The sequence below is a fragment of the Myxine glutinosa genome, chromosome 6 (assembly GCF_964187855.1).
Source record: "Myxine glutinosa chromosome 6, kmMyxGlut1.1, whole genome shotgun sequence".
Taxonomy (NCBI): Eukaryota; Metazoa; Chordata; class Myxini; order Myxiniformes; family Myxinidae; genus Myxine; species Myxine glutinosa.
Window position 1 is genome coordinate 136,086,932 of NC_136266.1, and position 22,277 is coordinate 136,109,208.

Consider the following 22,277-nt stretch of genomic DNA (forward strand, 5'->3'; position numbering starts at 1 on the left):
TTAAGAATTGGGAATTCTGATTTCCACTCCTATAGAGAACATTTTAAGACAAGTTTGAAAGATGTACTCAAATTGTGAATTAAGAGTCACATTTAGGGGTCTTTGGTGGCGCCCCCTGGTTGCTGTGCAGAATTGCAGAACTTAAGAATTGCCTTTTTGGGGTCTCCTATCATAGATGCATATATTCCAGGCCTCAAACCTTTTGTACTCGAGATGTGAAACAAATGTTTCTGGGCTCCCGCACTATCACCTGCACGCGGGCCACAGAGACAAACAATCATTATCATTAGCACTGCAGAACAATAACTTCTGAATGGACTACTAGACGACCAGTCAGATTTTAAAGAAAACTGTCTTGATTGGTTAGGTGCTTATTAGTCCCCTACCGGTGTACACCGGAGGGGACTACAGGTTTGCACTCCGTCCTTCCGTCCGTCAGTCCGTCAGTCCGTCAGTCCGTCACGCAAAGAACAGTTTTCCGGACTTTCTTTCTAAACTCTTAATGCTAACGATTTCAAACTTGGCACATGGTTTCCTCATGATAAGTTACAGATCAAGTTCGAACTTCACGACGTTTCGATCATTTTTTGACAAAGTTATGGCACTTTGAACTTTGGGAATTCTGATAATTCTGATGATCCTTAACTCAGTGCCATTTTAAGTTTTCATTTCCTTTAAAAAACATTTTCTCTGCAATAATTGGAGCGATTGAGATCAAGTTTTATGAGAGGGACTCGGTCTGTAGAATATTTTAATGGTAATTATGACGTCACAGGTCACGTGGTTCGGCCGCCATATTGTTTTTCGTGAAAACACGAAAAACCCTTTTTCTCTGCAACGGCTGAACAGATCGAGGCCAAATTTTGCAGGCAGAATCGCATGCCCATGATGAACAAAAAAGTCAGCGAGCTTGACGTCATGCATCACACGGTTTTAGAGTTATGACGTTTTCAAGCATGAACCTTTAAAACCGAGCCCCTCCCTCATTTTTGATCCAATCGAGGGGACACTTCACAGACCTGTTCAGCATGTCAGTCTACTGAAATGTATTTTTGGAATTTGCGATAGGTCACGTGGTTTGGCAGATATCGTTAATTAAACGAATTTTTTTTTTTTTTTAATGGATATCTCTTGAATCGCTAGTACCTCAGACCATGACTTGGTAATTATATAATTCACACAGTGCAATACGTGCAGGCTGCTCCACGGAGCGACCTTGCGGGCTTATCAACGAGGCGAGGCGTGACACACGTGTCTCAGCATACCTCAGATCAAGTTTGAAAACCAGCATCAACCGTGCATAAATTTGCATATTCGATCATTTTTGACAAAGTTATGGCACTTTGAACTTTGGTAGGAGACATGTATAGCAGCGCAATACTCAGAATGCTTGTTATAAATCGAACTTTCATGATAATTACCTCCGCCACCAAAGGAGGACAGAGGTTATGTTTTCGCCCCTGTCTGTTTGTCTCTGAACAGGATATCTTAAAAGCTGTGAACGGATTAGGCCAAAACTTGGTGGACAGGTTGGTGTGTGAAAAGGAAGAATTGATTCAATTTGGGTGAAGATCAAAATCTGGATCGGGATCCGAGAATATTTTAAGTGATTCATCACCATTGAGTATAGCATGATATACTGTATCAAAAAGTTGTGGACGAGTTATGACAAAACAAGGTGGATGAGATGGGCAGGTGACGAGAACAAGCCGATTAGATATTGGTGTCCGAATCCAGATCCGGGGATACAAAAACTGTTCAGCCTGGCGGAAGTATGCGCTCTACTGAATGCTGTTGTAGTTATGGATGTGCTGATTGGCAGGGCTGCGTTGAGACAGGTGATGCTTGTAGCAAGTTGAAGAAAATCAACATTCATGATAGTGTTCAACATTGAATATTTTACAGCAAAGAATTCCACACAAAAAATAAGCCAATCCTCCTAACCAGAAACAATATTTAAAGTGCAACAAATACTCACACTTACCCAGAAAGTCTTCCTTTGTGGCTGCCTTGAAACCCATGGCGTAAAGATCCGAGACCTGGACGCTGCAGTCTTTCTGAGTAAGCACACGTACCGCGGTATCCTTGGGAGCTCCATTGAATGACTTTGGCTCTTGGTGGGCATACACAATTAGGACCTTTGGAGCTGCACACATTGATGGAATTTTGTAGAAGTAAAAGAAAAATTAACGCATACCGGTGTTAATTGATCTGCGAGCTGATCCCGAATCTGCTATTAATCTGTTTCTCTGTGCATCGACTGTATTCAGCTGATCGAGGAGTCAGTTAATAAAATACACGTTGTTTTTTTTTTGGCTTTTTTTAAAACAAGTGGATCTCTGAGACAGACTTCCGAAAGATGTAAAAATAACAGACAAACTGTACAAGCTTCCATGTTGGGTCACATGAAAACACATCGATGTCTAATAATATATGCACCTATTCCACAACACCTACAATACCACACACATTCCATGATGTAATGCTTCATTGAGCTTTGGTGTTTCCAATACCCAATATGGAGTACAGTGTTGAGTTCACACTCTACACCAAGTATTGTGTAGCTGCGAAGGAATTCTGGAAAGGCCATTACCATCACAGAATACTCTTTTCTTTTTTTCTTTTTTTGTATACTGAATCGAGGCTCGTGAAAGAGCTAACATTTATTTCACAAACAAATCAACCGAACAAACAAAATATATAAAAAGAGGGAGCGGAAGACAAGATGGGGAGAGAAGGGGAAGCACACAAACACAACATTTGAGAGCAGGGAGATGTGTGGGAGGGAGAGGGCTTGGGGGGAGGGGGCGTGGGAAGGGGGGGGGGGGGTGGGTGGGAGAAGTATAAAACACAAGGACACCAAGGACTTCCAGGACAGAAGTTGGTATTTCAAAAAAGTGGATTTGGGGTGAAATTAGCGGGGGTAGAAAAGATCAAGGTTTTGGATGGGGGAAGATAAGAGATGGTGGTGAACATCTGTTTTAAAGACCTGGAGGGTGGAGTGGGATTGAAGAGAGTGAGGGAGTGACCTCAGATTACTTCAGATTCAGATACTTACTGCATGACCTCAGATTTAAAGTTACAAGTCAGAAAAAAACATTAAGAAAAATTTTTTAAAAATGTAGGGATGCAATCTCAAAAACAACAACCAAATGAGGTAGGGAGGAATGGCACTGCAAAACAACAAATGCCATCACGACATATTTTCACAAATAACAAAACTTGGTGGGTGAGCTGGGTAAGTGACAATTTTTTAGAATTCTTTGCAGTAAAAAAAATTAAACTGTGTGAGTGACGATCCGATTCGATGTTGGTTCAGGTCTGGATCCAGATTCCGCCTTTCAGTGGGATACAAAATGTAGTTGTTCAGTCTGACGGAGGTTTGCGCACTACCGAGTGCCGCTCTAGTTTAATGAATAATTCTAAATCTGTGATGTACTATAAAAGTGGATTTGTAAACTGTATTTATTTGTGTTTCAAAAACGAGTGCACCATATACAACCAAACTTTGCATGTTGCTTAAGGGTACCCCAAGTCAAGTATGGTTTCTGTCAGGGTCGCATGTCTGGAGGAGGGGGTTCAGGGTGGAGAGAAGACCCCATTTCTCTCTGTAAATTTGTATCGTATAACTCCACCGGGTGTTAGCCAGTATTACAAATCATCTTGCATAAAGTTAAAATAACATAATAACATGTAATACGATGATGATGAAACCTGGGCGAGAATAATTCGAAATTTTCAAAATGTTTCATTTCATTAATTTTAAGCGGAGGTTCAAGCCAAAGCAACCAACACTGAGCTTCGCAGTGAAGCGGAGGTGATTTTTGCTCATGCTATATGTTCTATACTATAAGAGAACCGTTTGTCTTTGTGTGCGTCACCATTTGTCTCAGAGATGGCTGAATGGATCTTCATAAAACTCTCAGAGATTCATCAGCGAGTGCAGGGAGTGTTTTAGGCAAGCTTTAAAAAAATTTAAAGTTCGATTTTTTTTGATTCTTTAAAATCGCTCTACAGTGCCTGAGCCTTTGTAGCAATGTGAAAGGTAATATGGAATTATACCTAATTATTGTGTGTTTGGTTATGTGTGTGTGTGTGTGTGTGTGTGTGTGTGTGTGTGTGTGTGTGTGTGTGTGTGTGTGTGTGTGTAATATCACAATATCTACTATACAAGAGAGCCGTTGGTCTGTCTGTGTGTCTGTGTCGCCATTCTTCTCAGAGATGGCTGAACGGATCTTTGTCAAACTTATAGAGGTTCATCAGTGAGTGTCTGGGAGAGTTTTAGGCAAAAAACATTTTTTAATGAAAAAAAAAAAAAAAAATGTTTTTGGGGATTTAAAAAAATTGCTCTATAGTGCCGAAGCCTTTTTGATTAATGACAGTTGTATACAAGTACACATTCGCATAAATAAATACTAAACAATCACCAGACATTTGAACACAAATTAATCAAACAATTGCAGAAGCGGTCGAAGTTGGTGGTGAGGCTTCTTCTTCTTCCTGAAAGTCACCATACTCAACTCAGAAACGTGATGAACGACACATTCAGCAGCATATATTCAACACAAAGGTGAAATTATGATTTGACATTTGTGATGGATTCTGATTTGGATGTAATTGCTTTTCCATTATATTTGCCCTCATTTCAAATATGTTAATGTTTCTTTTTCGCTTGAGCAACGCCGGGTACTCCAGCTATAAACGCTGATATACTTTATTTGGGGTAAAAATACAAATACAACTTTGTCTGGGGGGAGAAGGGGGGGGGGGGTAACGTAGGCTATGTGGCCACGATCTCATTCAGAGGTGTGGGGCACCGGGACAGGGGCGTAAATTCTCCATGTAAATGTGTACCATGTAGCGCCACCTGGCGATGGTGGCCGAGGGTATTACAATTTCCCTTTTTACCTGTGCAACACTGAGGTTATGGAGCACTCTCAGCATGGGAAAAATTTTCCTCCTTCACTTCCCCCCCCCCCCCCCCTTCCTCCTCCAAAACGGAGGGGCCTGTCAAAGCCACCCACCTCCCCCCCAAAAAGATGTATATGTAGTAAATCTTTCCCCTCCCTCTCCCCTCACCTCACTTCCCCTCCCCCTTCCACTCCCCACACTCCCCACACTCCCTTCCTCACCCCTCCCTCTCCTCCCTCTCCTGCTTCCGCCCCCGCCCCCCCCCCCACCCCCAGCAACGCAGGGTAATCCTGCTAGTTAAATATAAACTTTTCTTCGTGGGTGGAGGAAAGAGTTTTCAACACCCACAACAACAACAAGAACATGCATTTTAAGGCCATTTTCCCTGCTAGAGCGGGGGTTAGCCTTGCGGTCCTCATGACAATCTTCTCCATTTTGCCCTATTTTCTGCATCTCTCCTTGTTAACCCCCTTTGCCCGCATTTCTTCTTCCACCATCTTTAGCCAAGTCTTTCTCGGTCTTCCCCGTCCTCTACTTCCTTCTACATTCATTTCCATCACTCTTCTCAACCAGTCACTTTCATCCTTCCTCAACACATGACCAAACCATCTCAACCTGTTCCTCTTCACAGCAATTCATCATTTGTCTTCCTCTCTCTCAACGATACTCCACACATCCACCGAACCATTCGCATTTCCACCCTTTCCAGCCTTCGTTGCTACTCTACGTTCATTACCCCCTGGTGTGCACCAAAAAAAATTCAGGAGTTACTGTTTAAAAAAGTAATCATACGTTATAAATAATTGACTGAATAGTTTTTACATCCAATAGGTTTAATATTTTTTTACTTTCCCACGAAACTCCATGCTGAACTATTTATATACACCTTAACGCGGAGTTTGTCTAAGGCGGAAATCCCGCTTAGGGAGGGGGCCAAATTATGTCGCTGCAACCTCCGTCATGTGACCCGTTAGTCCCTCTGGCAAGTTTGTTTGAGATTGGATAAATAACGAGCGAACACATCACAGTCAGACGGACACCAAATTGCATATTTTAACATGATAAAAGTTCCTAATTCTTAATTACATACTCATATTGGGGGAAAGCAATGTCGACATGTCTTGGGCTATTGTGACGACATTGCTCATATAACTTTTTGAATGCCCCTTGTAAAAGGAATTGCTCTATGAATTGTACCTGATATGGAAAGAATATTTATTTTAAAAAGATGAAGTCTGTCTCGCGGTCGAAGGTACTGTAATGGCGTTCGGGCGGGCGAAGCTGCCGGCTAAAGAACGCCAGCGGTTGCCAAGCTCCACGCACCCATTGCTCGTGCACCGCGCCCACCGCATAGTCCGAGGCGTCGGTGGTGAGGGCGATCGGTGCATCGGGCGCCGGGTGCGCGAGCATGGTGGCGTTAGCCAAGGCGAGCTTCGCGCCCGTGAACGCCATGTCCATCTGCTCGGTCCAGGTAACGTCGCCTTTGCCCGGCTTACCTCGGAGAGCTTCGTGCAGGGGGCGCAGGAGCTGGGCGATACGGGGCAGGAACCGATGGTAAAAGTTCACCATGCCCAGGAACTCCTGCAGCCCTCTGATCGTGCGGGGGCACGGAAACCCCTTCACCGCCTCCACCTTGGCCGGCAGGGGGACGGCTCCGTGCCTGGTGACATGGTGCCCCAGAAAATCGATTATGGCGACGCCGAACCGGCACTTTGCGGGGTTCACAATCAGGCCATGCTGGCCCAGGCGTTCGAAGAGCGTGCGGAGGTGGCGTAGGTGCTCTTCGCGGGACGCGCTGGCGACGAGGATATAGTCCAGGTAGACGTAGACAAAATCCAAGTCGCGCAGGACGCTGTCCATCAGTCGCTGGAACGCCTGAGCCGCATTCTTCAGACCGAAGGGCATCCGCAGGAACTCGAAGAGTCCGAATGGCGTGATGACCGCCGTCTTCGGGACGTCCTCCGGCCTGACGGGGACCTGATGGTAGCCGCGTATGAGGTCCACCTTTGAGAAGAAGGACATGCCCGCCAAACGGGCGGAAAAGTCCTGAATGTGGGGGATGGGGTAGCGGTCGGGAGTGGTGGCGTCATTGAGACGACGATAGTCCCCGCACGGTCGCCATCCCCCGCCGGGCTTCGGCACGATGTGCAGCGGCGACGCCCAAGCGCTCTCCGAGCGCCGAACGATGCCGAGTCGCTCCAGGGTAGCGAACGCCGCTTTTGCCACCGCCAGCTTCGTCGGCTCGAGGCGGCGTGCCCGGGCGTAAACCGGTGGCCCGACGGTGGGGATGTGATGGGCCACCCCGTGCTTGACGGCCCCCGCCGAGAAGGTGGGCCGCGTGAGGGCTGAGAAGCCGGCGAGGAGGCGGGTGAATGCGTCCGCTGCCGGAAGCGAAGAGATCAACGTGGCCGGAACCGAACCGTTCGGCAAGCCGCTTGGCAAGCCGCTCGGCGAGCCGCTCGTTGAGCTGCTCGACGAGCTGGGCAGCGCACAAGCGAGCGAGATGAACGAGGCCTGGACAAGACGTCTGCGCTTTACGTCGACCAGGAGCCCATTAGCGCACAGGAAGTCCGCGCCAAGCAGTGCCATGGGCACGTCGGCGGTGACAAACGTCCATCGGAAAACCTGCCCTCCGAACCGCAGAGAGAGGCAGCGTTTTCCGTACGTACGGATGGGCGTCCCGTTCGCGGCAAGCAGCGCGGGGCCCCCGCCCGCGGCGTGCTTGTCTGACGTACCGGCGGGAACGACACTCACCTGCGCTCCCGTGTCGCACAGGTAACGGCGCCCGGATAAGGTGTCCGTTATGAACAGCAGGCTGCTCGAACGGCCGGCGCTCATCGCCACTATTGAGCGCCGGCCCGGGCGTTTCCCGACCTGTTGAAGGAGCATGGCGGATGACACTGCCGAGCCTCGTGGCCGAACTTGGCGTGGAACCAGCACCAGATGGTGGAGCTGGAGGAGCGCGGCTGGCTCCGCCAGGCCGGTGGAGTTGGCGGGTTTCCCCGCGGTGGCGGTTTTCGCCGCGGCGGTGGGCGGGGCGTGGCGGCGGTCACGAGGTGCGTATCAGCATGCTGCGTATGCTGTGTAAGCTGATGCTGTGGATCAGCATCATCAGCAGCATCAGCCTCGAGGTCCGTGACGGCCGCAAAGTACCTGTCCGCCTCGGCTGCCAATGCTCGGGGTTCCGTTAGCATGGTCCCGGCCAACGCGAGGCGAACCTGCGCTGGAAGTTGGTGATGGAAAAGCGCCCCGAATAGAGAACCGGGGGCTTCGTCGCCCAACAGTGACAGCATATGGTCCATTCGGACCGACGGGCGCGTGTCGCCGAGCTCGGGGAAATCCAGGAGGCGGTCGGCCCGTGAGGCCGAACGTGGCTAGGAGTAGCCGCTTGAGTGCCTTGTACTTGTGGCCGTCCGGTGGGTGGCGAAGGACGGACACAACTCGAGCGGCCGTGCCGGGCCCAAGAGAGGCGACGACATGGCAGTAGCGCGTGTCGTCGCCGGTGAGGCGCCGAAGCTGAAATTGGGCTTCGGCTTGGACGAACCAGACTTCAGCCTGGGCCTCCCAAAATTCGGGAAGTTTGATGAAGTTGGCCATGGCAATGGCGTCGTGTGTGGAAGGATCGCTCCGGCAGATCCAACGTCGAGGGTCACCAGTAAAGCGCGGCGTTACGCGCGCTGCTTGCGAGCAAGGAGGAAGCGGACAAGCGGTAACTTATAAGCGTCTTTATTTCAGGAGCTCACTGTAACACTAGCGCGCTCCGGGCTGCGCGCCCCGTGTATATCCTCAGGCCACGCCTACCCCTCGGGCGTGGCCGCCGCCCACTTGGTGCGCGGAATGATGTCACCACGCCAGTGGGCTTTCGTGTCCGCCACAAGCGTATTTCTAATTTGTAGTTTACCACTGGTTTCATACAAGAGTTATTGAAACAGTGATTTTATTGTTTTCTTTGTCAGTTATAATGAGTCGGCCCTACCGTAGCTACTATGTCATTGCTTGCCCTATTTCATCAGTTGTTAATTAACCCCACAGATTTCTTGTCTATACGTTCTCTCAAAGTTAGAATCATTCTAGTTGTTGCCATCATTCTATGAAATTATGTGCATACTTTGAAATAATTCGGAAATAAGGTCTTTTACCATTTGAAAATGAAATCGCCTTCACCCAGCATTGAGGGTTAACCAAGATGGCGCCCGATAGCTTCACCACGCTCCGTGTGTTATGAATGGCAATGAGCGTTCGAGGTCTTTTTCGTTCAGTGCTCTTCACACACCGCCATTTTGATTTATATGCCGTTCATGCTGAACATATCATCGAACCTGTCATATATCACAATTGCAATGCTCTACCTTTACGTTTTTCATTCAGTGTAAAATACAAACAAACCGATTGTTAAAATTACCATCAAATATCGAAAGCATCGGCGTTACGTCTCTTCCAACAAAACGGTACGACCCAACCAAACACTGTGAGGTATAATCTAGATTACCGTAGATCTTCCCTCAGTTCTGGAAGTAAAACATACCTCACGGATGTCGGGATTCCTCCAAATTTCTTTGTTTAATGTTATGAACGGCATTAGCGACTGTTAAAAAAGATAATCATGTGTGTATGCGGTTTATAATATTTTACAAGTCCGGATACGCCGCTGTTGGACTTTCGCTCTTGTTTTTGAAGCAACGGATGACATATAACCAATACTATTACTTCGAGCCTCTGTGCGGTGTATGGATGTCGCACCGTCTTGAGTTTGTTTCTCAATAAACATGTACAACTACAGTACCGTTGAATTGACGTTCGGCAATTAATAAACAAGACATTATCATGTTTCCTTATAATACGTAATAAATGAATCGATGAGCAAAATAAAAACCGGAAATCAACAACACCTGCCTCACCGGACATTCTTGGTTGACAGGAAAAGGTGCTACCACGAAATAAATAAATCGCTTAAAATAATTGCTTTTATACTTGACAGAAACGTTAGACAATTTGATAATGAAAAGTTTGTAGACGTTATATATTTTAGTAACTTTAATAGCTTCACATTATCTCACTTGCTTGGGCGGCGTAATTACGTCATTTCCGCTACATTTGGATATGGGGTGTGTTCCATTACTAATCAGCTAGGACAGTGTTCACCAAGTTGCCTAACAACTCAAGACCTCACGACAAATTGGTAATGGAGTTGGTAAATTGGTAAATAATGCTGATTGGTAATGGAGCACCTTTGGAGTCAGCATTTTTGCAATCGCAATGAATGCACTCGTCCTTCGCAAATTCCGCTTTACTAGCGTCTTCTTCTTCTTTTATTAATTCCTCTTCTTCAGCATTATATTTTTAATCTTTCCTTCAACGGACAGAATTATTATTCCCACGTTCTTGTAGGGTTGGCCGTGGGAAGCTTGGCCTAAATCTTTCACGAATCGGCTGGAGATTTACGAGCCTGATGCACGGAGTTATAAATAGAATCTGGAGAGCCAATGAAGCCTCTCTTTTGAAGCAACCGGAAGTAATGAGACGGCCATCTTGGAGGGCCGATTGTCAGCTGCTTCGAACTTTTTGATACAGACAGCTCTGCATAAGTCTCACGCTGAAAATATGCCTCAATGTGCTGCATTTGGTTGTACAAATGCCACAGGGAAGAGCTCCAATGTATCATTTCATAGGTAAGGGGAATAATGTGCACAACAGATTATTGTACAAGTACAACAGAAACACTAGAAAGGTGAGCACGTGTTCGTCTTTTTGTCACTGGGGAAGTTAGTGATTGTTTTGCAACGAACTTTTCCTGCCGTGTCCTCAGTCTGACACGTATTTTATGATTATTTATGTATTATAATTGATAAATTAGATTACTAAAACAGTGTCTTATTTACGACAAGTCGTCAGGGGAAAACCGGATGATAGGTGTATGGGTGGGGGAGTGGCTAATGGCTTTGGCCAGTGCCGGATTAACATTGTGGGGGGCCTGGTACAATTATTTGTGGGGTGCCTTTTATTTTGAGAGACCAAAATCATAACATGCCTCAATGCAGAAACACTGTTCACCAACGCATGTCTGAGTGGAACATTTGCTTAATTCTATTGTTTTGAAATAGCTAAAAAAAATACAAATGAAATGGAAAGGCTGGTGAAAATAAAGTACAGAAACAAAATACTGTATATGATATAATTTGCATATGCAATTATTGTAAAAATAAAATCGAATTAAAGCTTGACATGTGAAAATATATTGTTATGAATTTGGTAGAGCAATATCTAGAGCTAGGTAGATCTGAATAGGTAGGTATTCGGCTGTCGTGACAGGGACTCTACATGTAATAAGTTCTTGATGTTTAGGCGTTTGTCGGGGTAAGATGTATGGTTGTGGACCTACCTGGAGGTTCGAGTGTTAAATAGTGAGGGATTAAAGGTCACGCCCCTGTGAGTCTCACCTAGTAGTCAAACCTTTGTCCATTATGGCACTGCAAACCACATAAACATTAGTTAGGTCCTTAGCGCAACATTAAATAATTCCCTTTCCCTGACATTGACTTCGTAATAAATAGACAGGAAACCAGGCCAAAAACACCGCCACGGTTGGCCGCCGCCGTTCGCACCTCAAAGGCCTACCAACCTCGCTGGCACGTGTTACAAAACGACCGCGGGGGGGGGGTCGCGGACGGGAGATGTCAGGAGTCGCATGCCGCAGAGGGCGTGACCTGGGCGAGTTGGGAGGCTGTGATTGGCTGAGGAGTGCGCCAATGTGACGTCATCGGCCACCAATATATGCGACGGTCGGACGCCATTTTCGGGGCAGACGCAGGCAGATACGGCAGACGCAGGCAGACACAGGGAGTTCGTTGGAGCACACAGTCAACGCGGAGACACAGTTGGTGGAAAAAGCTCCCCGAAGACAGTTGGTGGAAAAAGCTCCCAGAAGGCAGTTGGTGGAGAGTTCGTTAGAACACCAAGCACACAGAGCACGCGGCAGTTCGCAGCAGTTCGTTGCAAGTCGAGCCCTCCGTTGAACCATTGGTGCACGGGCCTTGTGGAGATCGTCCTCGTGTGAAGCTGCTGGCCACGCGTCGGACGCGTGGTGCTTGGAGCGGGGCCTCGTAGAGCTTGGAGCGAAGGACCTGGTGGTGTGCGATCGGGCCAAAAGGAGCGGTGTTGGACGGCCGCCACCAAGACGACGAAAGACAGATAAGCCGCATCCGCGTACATTTGAACGACGTGACGTGTTATTTTTGTATTCATAATCTCCCTCGTATCGTGTTTGCTGTCAGTCGTGTGGGGACGTCCCGATTTAGAGTTATTAGATTTACCGGCGCGGCTTTTTTTCACTGTATTACTATTCAATAATAAATCCTTATATTATTTTCTATATATATATCTGAACGCAGTTTTCCTGGGTGTTTGATTTTAATAGATAAGGTTGCGGAGCCTTCGCTGTGTCCCGCCATTCCGCGCGTTTGTGTTGAACTTGAGTCCGCCATTGAGTTTCGCCTCGGGAGTTAAAGTCTCGCAAATCGGCCATCCGTAACTGTGGTGTTAATCACAGTTGCGTAACAAGTGGTGTCAGGAGTGGGATTTGAACCCGTCGGACAAATTTTTTTGTCCGCGGCGAGACATCGACACGGTCGGACAAATTTTTTTGTCCGCGGGGCGACATCGACACGGTCGGGCGTACATTGCGCTCGACGTTCGAACGCAAAATTTTTATAGTTGAGGCGGAGAAATTTGATAATCAATTGGGCAAACGGAGCGCGATATCGCGTCTTCGTCAAATTTAAATTGTGTTTCAGGAATTATTAAAATAAATACGCGCGCGGGGAACGACCTTCCGAAAAGCGGATGTCGGAGGTCGACGAAATGGAAGTACGCAGCGAGGCCTCCGTCAGCGTTGGGAGTGAGCCGGAAATAGGGGAATTTGATGTAGAGGTGAGCCTTGGAACCTCCCTCGTCCCGAGCACCAACTTATCCCCCTCCCCTACCGGGGAGTCGGGAACAAGTGGGACGGCCCCGATAGATCTCCAGACCATAGTAAATTTAATAAATGCTCAGAGGGCCGAGGGTGAGCGAAACCTTGCAGAAATTCGGGGAGACATGAACGCACAGAGTGAGCGAGCCAGTCGGGAATTGAATGAACAAATGAAGTCACAGGGGAAGGAATGGAGGGAAGGAATGAAGGGAATGAGTGATCGATTGGAGGGACACATTGAAGGAATGGGAAATAAAATTGATGGGTTAAAAGGGGAACTGAATGCCCAGAGTGATAAAATTGAAGGATTAAAGGAGGGATTGAAAGAACAAATCGAAGGGATGGACAGCAAAATCGATGGATTGGAGGGAAAAATGGAGGTGATGAATGAACAAATGAATGAACAAGGGAATGAAATAAAGGAAAGGAATGAACAATTGGAAGGAAAAATTGGGGAAATGGCACAGCAGCTGGGGGAACGAATTGATGGCATAGAAGGGAGAGTGCAAAACCAAATTACGGACAGACTGGGGAAATTTGAGGGTAAAGTAGAAACTCAAATGGGGGAGATGGAAAAAGCCATAGGGGTGGAAATTGAATTGAAACGGGAAGAATTAATGTCAAAAATAGAGGAGGGCGTGACGCAGGCTGTCCAAATGGGGGAAAAGTTGGAGGGTCAGATTGGTGCCACAAATGCTCGAATTGATAAAGCAAATGGGGACCTGGAAGGCTATCGGGGCCGGGTGGATGCCAGAATGCTACAGCAGAGTGAGGAATGGGGACTGCTCAACCGACAGGGGGGCAAATTGGCCGAGGAGGTGAGCGGGGAAGGAAATTTGGAATGTGAGAGTTGTAATGGGGAATGTTTCCCACATTCTGGCCTGGTTGTTTATCGGGACCGTGTGGATGTCACAACACCCCAACCGGGGGATGAATTTGGAATTGTGCAGCACCAGGGCGGTGGTGCGGAGCAAGAGGGGGTAGAGTTTTTGGGGGTCCATGCGATAGAGCCGGACCGGGTATTTATAGGGGATATTGATCAAAGCCTGGCGGGGCCAGGAATGATTTGTAATGATGATGATGATGAGGATGATTTGATCCAGCGGCTGGAGACCTGTGACAGTCCCATGGAGGTAGAGCTGGTTCAGGCCCAAAGGAGCCTGGGTGATGAGGTGAGTTGGTCCGAGGAGGTGGTTGGAATGACCGAGGGGACGCTCACTGTACACTGCTATTTGGAAACAGAGGCTCCAAAATTGGACAACCAGTTGGGGGAGTGTGTTGGCTCCGGGCTGGATTTGGATCTTGGAGGATCGGGAGATAGAGCTTCTGGAGATTTGGTCCCTGTAGGGAATTTGGATCAACTGCAGGGAGGGGCAGAACAACCGGTGGTAGAGGTTGTTCCCTGCAGCTGCGGTTTGGCAGTGGGAATGAAAATTTGTAAAATAAAATTTAAAATAAAATTACAATGGGAACTTGATTTGGAGCAGCCATGGTTTGGATTGGTCCCCGGGCTGCGGGATCTGGACATGGAGAGGTCATGGGTGATGGCCTCGGGCAAAAGTTGCCCCTTTCAAAATTTGGGTATGCCGGCCAGCTGGGGGGCTGTGATGGCGAGATTTGGACGTGGGGTCCAGCCTTGGGTGTCGAGGTACGACCTGGGTCCCACGGGGGGTCTGGTGGAGTGTGGCGTCCCTTGTCCATCGGGGCGCCGTCCGAGCTGGTGGCTCGGGCCGGCAGGGTCACCGGACCCTGGTGGGGGTTAAGACCTCCAGAGGGGTCCGAGGTAGTTTCTCAAGCCTGGGTTGGCATTTATTGAGGACCACTAGGGGGAGGTGTTGTGGGTCGCGCTTTGGTGGTGACACTGCGGACGGCCAACTTGGGACTGATGTGGTGACCACCCGGCATGCGGCCTGGCACCCTCCTCCAGGGACTCTGGGACAACCAGAATGTGGTGACCTGGCATGGTGGTTGGTCTATGGACGCGGGTCAAACCGAATGGACGGGGATGGAGATAGCCTGCCGGACAACCATTGGGGCATCTGTGGAACGTGATGGTGTGAGTGACCTTCCACAGATGCTCCGTTATGATTTATGGACTCTCGGGTTGGGAAGAGAGCCATGGGGATGTGAATCGGGAGATGTGTAACGAGCCGAGCATATGGGCCATGCTCGGCTGGCATGTGTATGGCAAAGCATCCTTTGGTGAGGTTAGTAAAAGGTGACAAATGTTTAGCATGGGTAATCTGTGGGTTAGATGGAAATTTAAGGGTGGATTTTGAAATGCCATGGTGGACACTGTACAGTGACGCCATTATTGATCCAGGTGTGTAGACCAAAGTGTTGGAGGCTGTGATAAAATTAATAGGGTAGCAAGACACAGCTTTCAACTGGTTGCGGGGGCAACTGTGCTGATATTTGGGACGCGGGATGATGGGGATGTAGTTGTGTAGCCTGAGGGTCAACGTGGTGCTGTGCGTGTCCGAGGTGTGTGGACCATGTCTTCTGGGTGGGTCTCCTGGTGGAGCATGGCTGTTGACTGGACCTTGGTGTGGTCAAGTGTGGGTGAGCACTGGGGGGGCTGCAGTTCTGTAGTCGGGCTGGGGGATGATGGGGAGGTGCAGGGGACGTGGCTGTAGGGATGCCACGCACTGCGACCGTGCCCCCCAGGGCCGAGGTTGTGTGTGCGGTAGTGTGTGTTGTGGCAGCAAGTGCTCACCACATTGGCCAGCTGGGGCTGCTGCAGCTGTGTTCCTCGCAGGGGGGCCGAAGGATGGATGGTGGGTCGCACCCTTATGGACACTCATGGGCCATGTTGGCGTTTTGACTGCTCACCTTGTCCCGGTGACCCTTGCACGGTAGAGGTGCAGAGCTGTCGTGGCCACAGGTAGTTGTGTAGTGATGATCACCGTTGGATGCGGATCCACATACCTGCCAGTGTAGTGGGGACAAAAGAGAAATTTGGAAGTATTTGGTAGGCCCAATGTGAAATTTTGGGATTGTGAAGGGTGGATGACGCTCTTGAACCTGACCAACCTGCAACTACCTGCACTTGAGGTGAGTGTTTTGAGGAGTACTGTCCCAGGCTTCAGGATTTGCTTTGGGAAATTGGGGACATGTAATTTGGAGTTGGGAGGTGAGAGCGAGTGATGACATGGCCGGTGAGGGGATGGAATGGGAGCCACAGTGTCTTGTGGGTGGCGTATGTTTTTGTATTGTGGTTAGGTGTTTTGATGTGGTCGTGAGAGTGGAACCTGGAGAGTGAGTGATGATTATTGGAGATAATGAGGGGTGATACTTGTGCTTTTGGAAATGTGCTTTTGGAAATGTGTGATGGTTTAAATGTGAACTGGGGGATTTCACATGTGGCAGGCCATGGCAAGCCTTGTAACACCTTTTACACCAAGAATTGTACTGAATTGTGCTGAGTTGTGTGGAGAATTGAATGGCAGCGGGGGAGGAAGTGTGTTTTGGGGTCTTGTGGGTGGGGAAGGTGTGTGTGTCCGCAGGTACAGAGCAAGCTCTGAGGAGCGATGCCTGCGGGCCCCCCTCTGCGGCAATTACCCCTGGCAGCCGGTGGTAACTGGAAATTGGAGCTCGTCGGTGGAGGGTCTGGTTGGGCGCCGCGGGGTGAGGAAGTCCCCCGGTGACCCGTGTTGCTGCGCGAAAGCAGGAGGCAAAGGAGCCTGGGGTGTGTGGAGACCCTCACCGGCGAGGTAACGGCGGAAAGGGGCTGTTGGGCTGTCACGGGGCCAAGAGGTAAAGGGGGGGGGGGCAATGAACTTGTAAGTCGGTTGACTTGTTTTTGGGACTGCGGGCACCACAGCCTGATGCGCCCCCACCATCTTTTTGTGCGGTACCTCCCCGCTGCCTAGTTGAGGAATGCACACACACGTGAATGACATCAATGCCATGGTCCTGCAGGGGGGTGTATTGAAATAAGTGCTTTGTTGATTTTTGAAATGCCTTGATGACCTATGGAATGAGAATGAGTGGTTAAGGGGTCTGTGTAGCATGAATGTGGGCGAAATGCACCGAGCCGTGTCACTCACCTGTAACATCTGGACAGGGCCGTGGAAATTTAGGGGGATGCATTGGGGATGGCCCCGCAGGTAAGGTTGTGTCTTGTGGCATCCACCGGGGGACGCGGTCTGTAGACCGGGGTATGTACAAAGGTTAGAGTTTTGAGTTTGGAAAGATGGTTAAGTTTTGTGGTTAAGTTAGTGTTGTGTGTTGTTGTTTCCTCCCTCCACAGGAACAACGAAGAAAATGTACATACTTGCATGATGGTTAAGGGGTTCAGCATGTTAAGGAAGTGTAGGTAGGTAGTCCGACTCACTTCCCACAGCCCTTCCTGATTTATTTCATAGGTTAATTAAGTGTGTGACAGTAAGTGTTAAGGCTGGAATGGTAGCGCCTGCGGTGAACCTTGCAGGAGCTACGGTTCCAGGGGGGGGGCTGTGTTATGAATTTGGTAGAGCAATATCTAGAGCTAGGTAGATCTGAATAGGTAGGTATTCGGCTGTCGTGACAGGGACTCTACATGTAATAAGTTCTTGATGTTTAGGCGTTTGTCGGGGTAAGATGTATGGTTGTGGACCTACCTGGAGGTTCGAGTGTTAAATAGTGAGGGATTAAAGGTCACGCCCCTGTGAGTCTCACCTAGTAGTCAAACCTTTGTCCATTATGGCACTGCAAACCACATAAACATTAGTTAGGTCCTTAGCGCAACATTAAATAATTCCCTTTCCCTGACATTGACTTCGTAATAAATAGACAGGAAACCAGGCCAAAAACACCGCCACGGTTGGCCGCCGCCGTTCGCACCTCAAAGGCCTACCAACCTCGCTGGCACGTGTTACAAAACGACCGCGGGGGGGGGGTCGCGGACGGGAGATGTCAGGAGTCGCATGCCGCAGAGGGCGTGACCTGGGCGAGTTGGGAGGCTGTGATTGGCTGAGGAGTGCGCCAATGTGACGTCATCGGCCACCAATATATGCGACGGTCGGACGCCATTTTCGGGGCAGACGCAGGCAGATACGGCAGACGCAGGCAGACACAGGGAGTTCGTTGGAGCACACAGTCGACGCGGAGACACAGTTGGTGGAAAAAGCTCCCCGAAGACAGTTGGTGGAAAAAGCTCCCCGAAGGCAGTTGGTGGAGAGTTCGTTAGAACACCAAGCACACAGAGCACGCGGCAGTTCGCAGCAGTTCGTTGCAAGTCGAGCCCTCCGTTGAACCATTGGTGCACGGGCCTTGTGGAGATCGTCCTCGTGTGAAGCTGCTGGCCACGCGTCGGACGCGTGGTGCTTGGAGCGGGGCCTCGTAGAGCTTGGAGCGAAGGACCTGGTGGTGTGCGATTGGGCCAAAAGGAGCGGTGTTGGACGGCCGCCACCAAGACGACGAAAGACAGATAAGCCGCATCCGCGTACATTTGAACGACGTGACGTGTTATTTTTGTATTCATAATCTCCCTCGTATCGTGTTTGCTGTCAGTCGTGTGGGGACGTCCCGATTTAGAGTTATTAGATTTACCGGCGCGGCTTTTTTTCACTGTATTACTATTCAATAATAAATCCTTATATTTCTATATATATATCTGAACGCAGTTTTCCTGGGTGTTTGATTTTAATAGATAAGGTTGCGGAGCCTTCGCTGTGTCCCGCCATTCCACGCGTTTGTGTTGAACTTGAGTCCGCCATTGAGTGTTCGCCTCGGGAGTTAAAGTCTCGCAAATCGGCCATCCGTAACTGTGGTGTTAATCACAGTTGCGTAACAATATTATAAATGCACAAAATCAATTGATATTTGCCACCAAGCTAGAGTATTGGCTAGTGACTACAACAGCGAGACGAATCTATTTTATGCGGTAATACAATTCTTACGGAGTGTTCATAATTTATGTAGGGGGGAGGGGCGGTGCAGTAGTAGGGGGGGGGGAGCACAAAAAGTTTTGACCAGCCCAATGGGTGGGGGCGGGGGGGGGGTCAATGTCATGAAAGTTTCCATGTTCGGTACGGGCAGGGGGGGCCAAAAAAGTTTATTCAAATTTGATGAGTTTATCTACTAAATACCCTTAAATGTTTTTATATTATATATATTTGTGTTTTAATCAAGCTGCCTTTTAATCTGTGTAGTCTTTTTTTGTGTCATTTAACATAAATTTGAGTGCCTTAACGAAGTCAGTATACACACACAACAACATGCATTTTAAGGCCATTTTCCCTGCTAGAGCGGGGCCGGGGGTTAGCCTTGCGGTCCCCACGACAATCTTCTCCATTTTGCCCTATTTTCTGCATCTCTCCTTGTTAACCCCCTTGCCCACATTTCTTCTTCCACTATCTTTAGCCAAGTCTTTCTCGGTCTTCCACGTCCTCTACTTCCTTCTACATTCATTTCCATCACTCTTCTCAACCAGTCACTTTCATCCTTCCTCAACACATAGTCAGGTTCACTATGTTTTTTCGTTCAAAATCATGGTAGATTAGCAAACCTATACATTTTTGGAAACGTTATTACATGGAAAATCTGAAAATCAATGTTTACATTTGCCAATTCCGACCAATTAGATTCGACCAATTCCATTTGACCAATTCGACCATTCGACCAATCGCTTCGATTGACCATTTGACCAATTCGATCAATTCGATTCGATTCATCAAATTCGATTCGATCGACCATTCGACCAATTCGATTTGCCAATCAATTTGATGAACCTCCAAATCCCTGGTGTTGGGCTAGCGGCTAGGGTGCCAGCTTAGGATCTGAGGATCCTGGGTTTGAATCCCGGTCGATCGCTGAATTAACGCCAGGGGGGTTGACTCAGCCTGTCATCCTTCCGAGGTCGGCAAATTGAGTACCAGTTCACTGGTAATTCCCTGCTCGTCGTAAAAGGGGACAAAAAGGGTTGGCGGCAGGAAGGGCATCCGGCCGTAAAACATTGCTTCAAAAAGGGGACCGAAAACAACAACAACCACGGTCCCCGAAAAAGGCCAACCCCCGCTTGCGGGGGAAAAATGGCCTCTAAAGGTGCTTTTTTTTTTTTTTTAATCAATTTGACCGACCTTTGCTTGTGTGGAACGGACTGTGAAAACGATGCGGACTATATTGTCGGATACGACACACAGGACAGTGATGACTGATGACGAACTCTAAATGGCATATTCTGTAATCGTGTATGTTTGATGCCATTGACTGCCTGTGTATATTTTGTCATTGACTGCCTGTGTAGATGTGAAGTTATACTGACTGCATGTGTATATATGATTTTGCTGACTGCCTGTGTATGTTTGGTGATATGAATTATTGTGACACATTTTGATGTTATTAACTGCCTGTACAAAATGATAACATGTATTTGATTATGCAACTTATCGCGAATATAAAGACAGTATTTTGCAATTCAAAACCTTTGATTCGTGTCTTACCATTCCCCATAGCACTAATTTGATACTTTCATTGGATTCCTTGTCCCTGAAAATATAGGTTTAGTATATTTTTAAAAGTTTTTAGGGTAATTAGAGGCAGAAATAGAACAAAATATGTATGTTACAGTGGCCATTTTGAAAATCCAAAATGGCCGCCATACAGGTATCTCTCCAAATGTAAACATTGATTTTTAGTTTCCTTATGCTATAACCTTTCCAAAAATGTATAGGTTTGCTAATCTACCATGATTTTGAACGAAATATAATTTATTGACATAGTGAACCTGACTAACATGACCAAACCATCTCAACCTGTTCCTCTTCACAGCATCAATCACAGGCTCTATTCCCATCATCTTTCGCAATTCATCATTTGTCTGCCTCTCTCTCAACGATACTCTGCACATCCACCGAACCATTCGCATTTCCACCCTTTCCAGCCTTCGCTGCTGCTCTACGTTCATTACCCATGTCTTGCTCCCATAAATCATAACACTTCTCACACATGCACCTTTCCCTTCAGCTTCAACGACACTCCCCTCCTCATCAGCACACCACTCAGTTCCCGAAACGTCTTCCATGCACATCTTACTCTAGCAACCGTTGCCGAGTCTGATCCACCTTCTCCATTCAGCATGTCTCCGAGGTAGCAAAATGTTTTCACACCTTCCAGCTTCATGCCATCTCCAAGATCCAACTCAACATTTCCTCCATCTGCAGCTCCCTCTGTGCACACCTTACATTTGAATGTAGCTGCCACAGTGGTTAATGACCCTATCAGACCACTACATTTTTGATGAGCCCACTCAGCACACATTGTACATTGAATGGAGTTCACTCCGACACCCTTCCTGCACACAGCACATGGCCACTTCCCAGTTCTTTCCACCTCACCACATGCTTTACCACTTGCCATCACCTTCGTCTTTCCTATAATTCACCTTCAGACCTTTTGTCTCCATACATTCCTTCCACTTGTTCATCTTTTCCTTCAGTCCATCCATACTTTCCGCAATCAACACCAGATCATCTGCATACAACAACTCTCATGGTAAACCCTCCTTCACGTTCTGAGCCAGCACCTCCATCACAGCTACAAATAGTAGTGGACTTAGTACCGACCCCTGATGCACTCCCACATTCACCTCAAACTCACCACTGTTCCTGTCCTTCGTCCTTACAGCTGTGCGTGCTCTTTTGTACATTGCCATCACTACTCTGATCAACCATTCCTCCACTTCTAACTTCCTCAATGCCCATGTAAATACTTCACATGGAACCCTATCGAATGCTTTCTCCAGATCAACAAACCCAAGAAACAACTTCTTCCTCTTCTCCATGTACTTCTCCTGCAACTGCCTCACAATAAAGAGCGTGTCTGTCGTTCCTCTTCCTGGCATAAATCCAAACTGCATTTCGTCGATCTTCACCTTCTTCCTTATCCTCCTCTCCAACACCCTTTCCAATACATTCATTCCATGCTCCAATAACTTTATTGCTCGGTACGAGCCACACTCCAGAGGGTCACCTTTCCCCTTGTATAGAGGGACAAGGGTACTCAGTTCCCAATCCACTGGAATGCGGCCTCCTTTCACCACCAGATTACAGATCTCTGTCATTCTCTTCACACCCCAACTTCCTGCTGCCTTCAACATATCTCCCACAACTCCCGTCGGCCCTCCCGCTTTTCTACTCTTCATTGCTTTTATCGCTTCCTCAACTTCCTTCTCAGTTATCTTCTCTGCCGGTCCTAAAACTGGGTTACTCTCTATGTTGCCATCCCATTCATTCTCTGTATTCAACAGCATTTCCATATATCTTTTCCATCTTCCTTTAATTCCATCTGGGTCCACAACGATTTGTCCCACTTCATCCTTCAAGCAACTCACCCACATCACATCACACCTCTCTTTCGCTATCTGCTTTGCAATCCTGAATACCGTTCTCTGACCCTCTTCTGAATCCAAGCGTTCTCC

At 48.0% G+C, this 22,277-nt stretch overlaps 1 protein-coding gene across 3 annotated transcripts in view; it reads left to right on the plus strand.

Annotated features, from left to right (window-relative positions):
* The first annotated feature begins 9,993 nt into the window (after positions 1 to 9,993).
* The window catches only part of LOC137430347 (THAP domain-containing protein 2-like), a 33,533-nt gene continuing 21,249 nt past the window's right edge, over positions 9,994 to 22,277 (plus strand). The window contains exons 1-2 of one of the 3 annotated variants that reach the window (XM_078780564.1): positions 9,994 to 10,090; positions 10,300 to 10,580. In XM_078780564.1, coding sequence (XP_078636690.1) covers positions 10,513 to 10,580 — 68 coding nt within the window. In that variant the 5' untranslated portion in view covers positions 9,994 to 10,090; positions 10,300 to 10,512. Of the gene's footprint in view, positions 10,091 to 10,299; positions 10,640 to 22,277 lie in introns of all 3 variants that reach the window. The other 2 variants (XM_078780566.1, XM_078780565.1) reach the window with 2 other exon arrangements.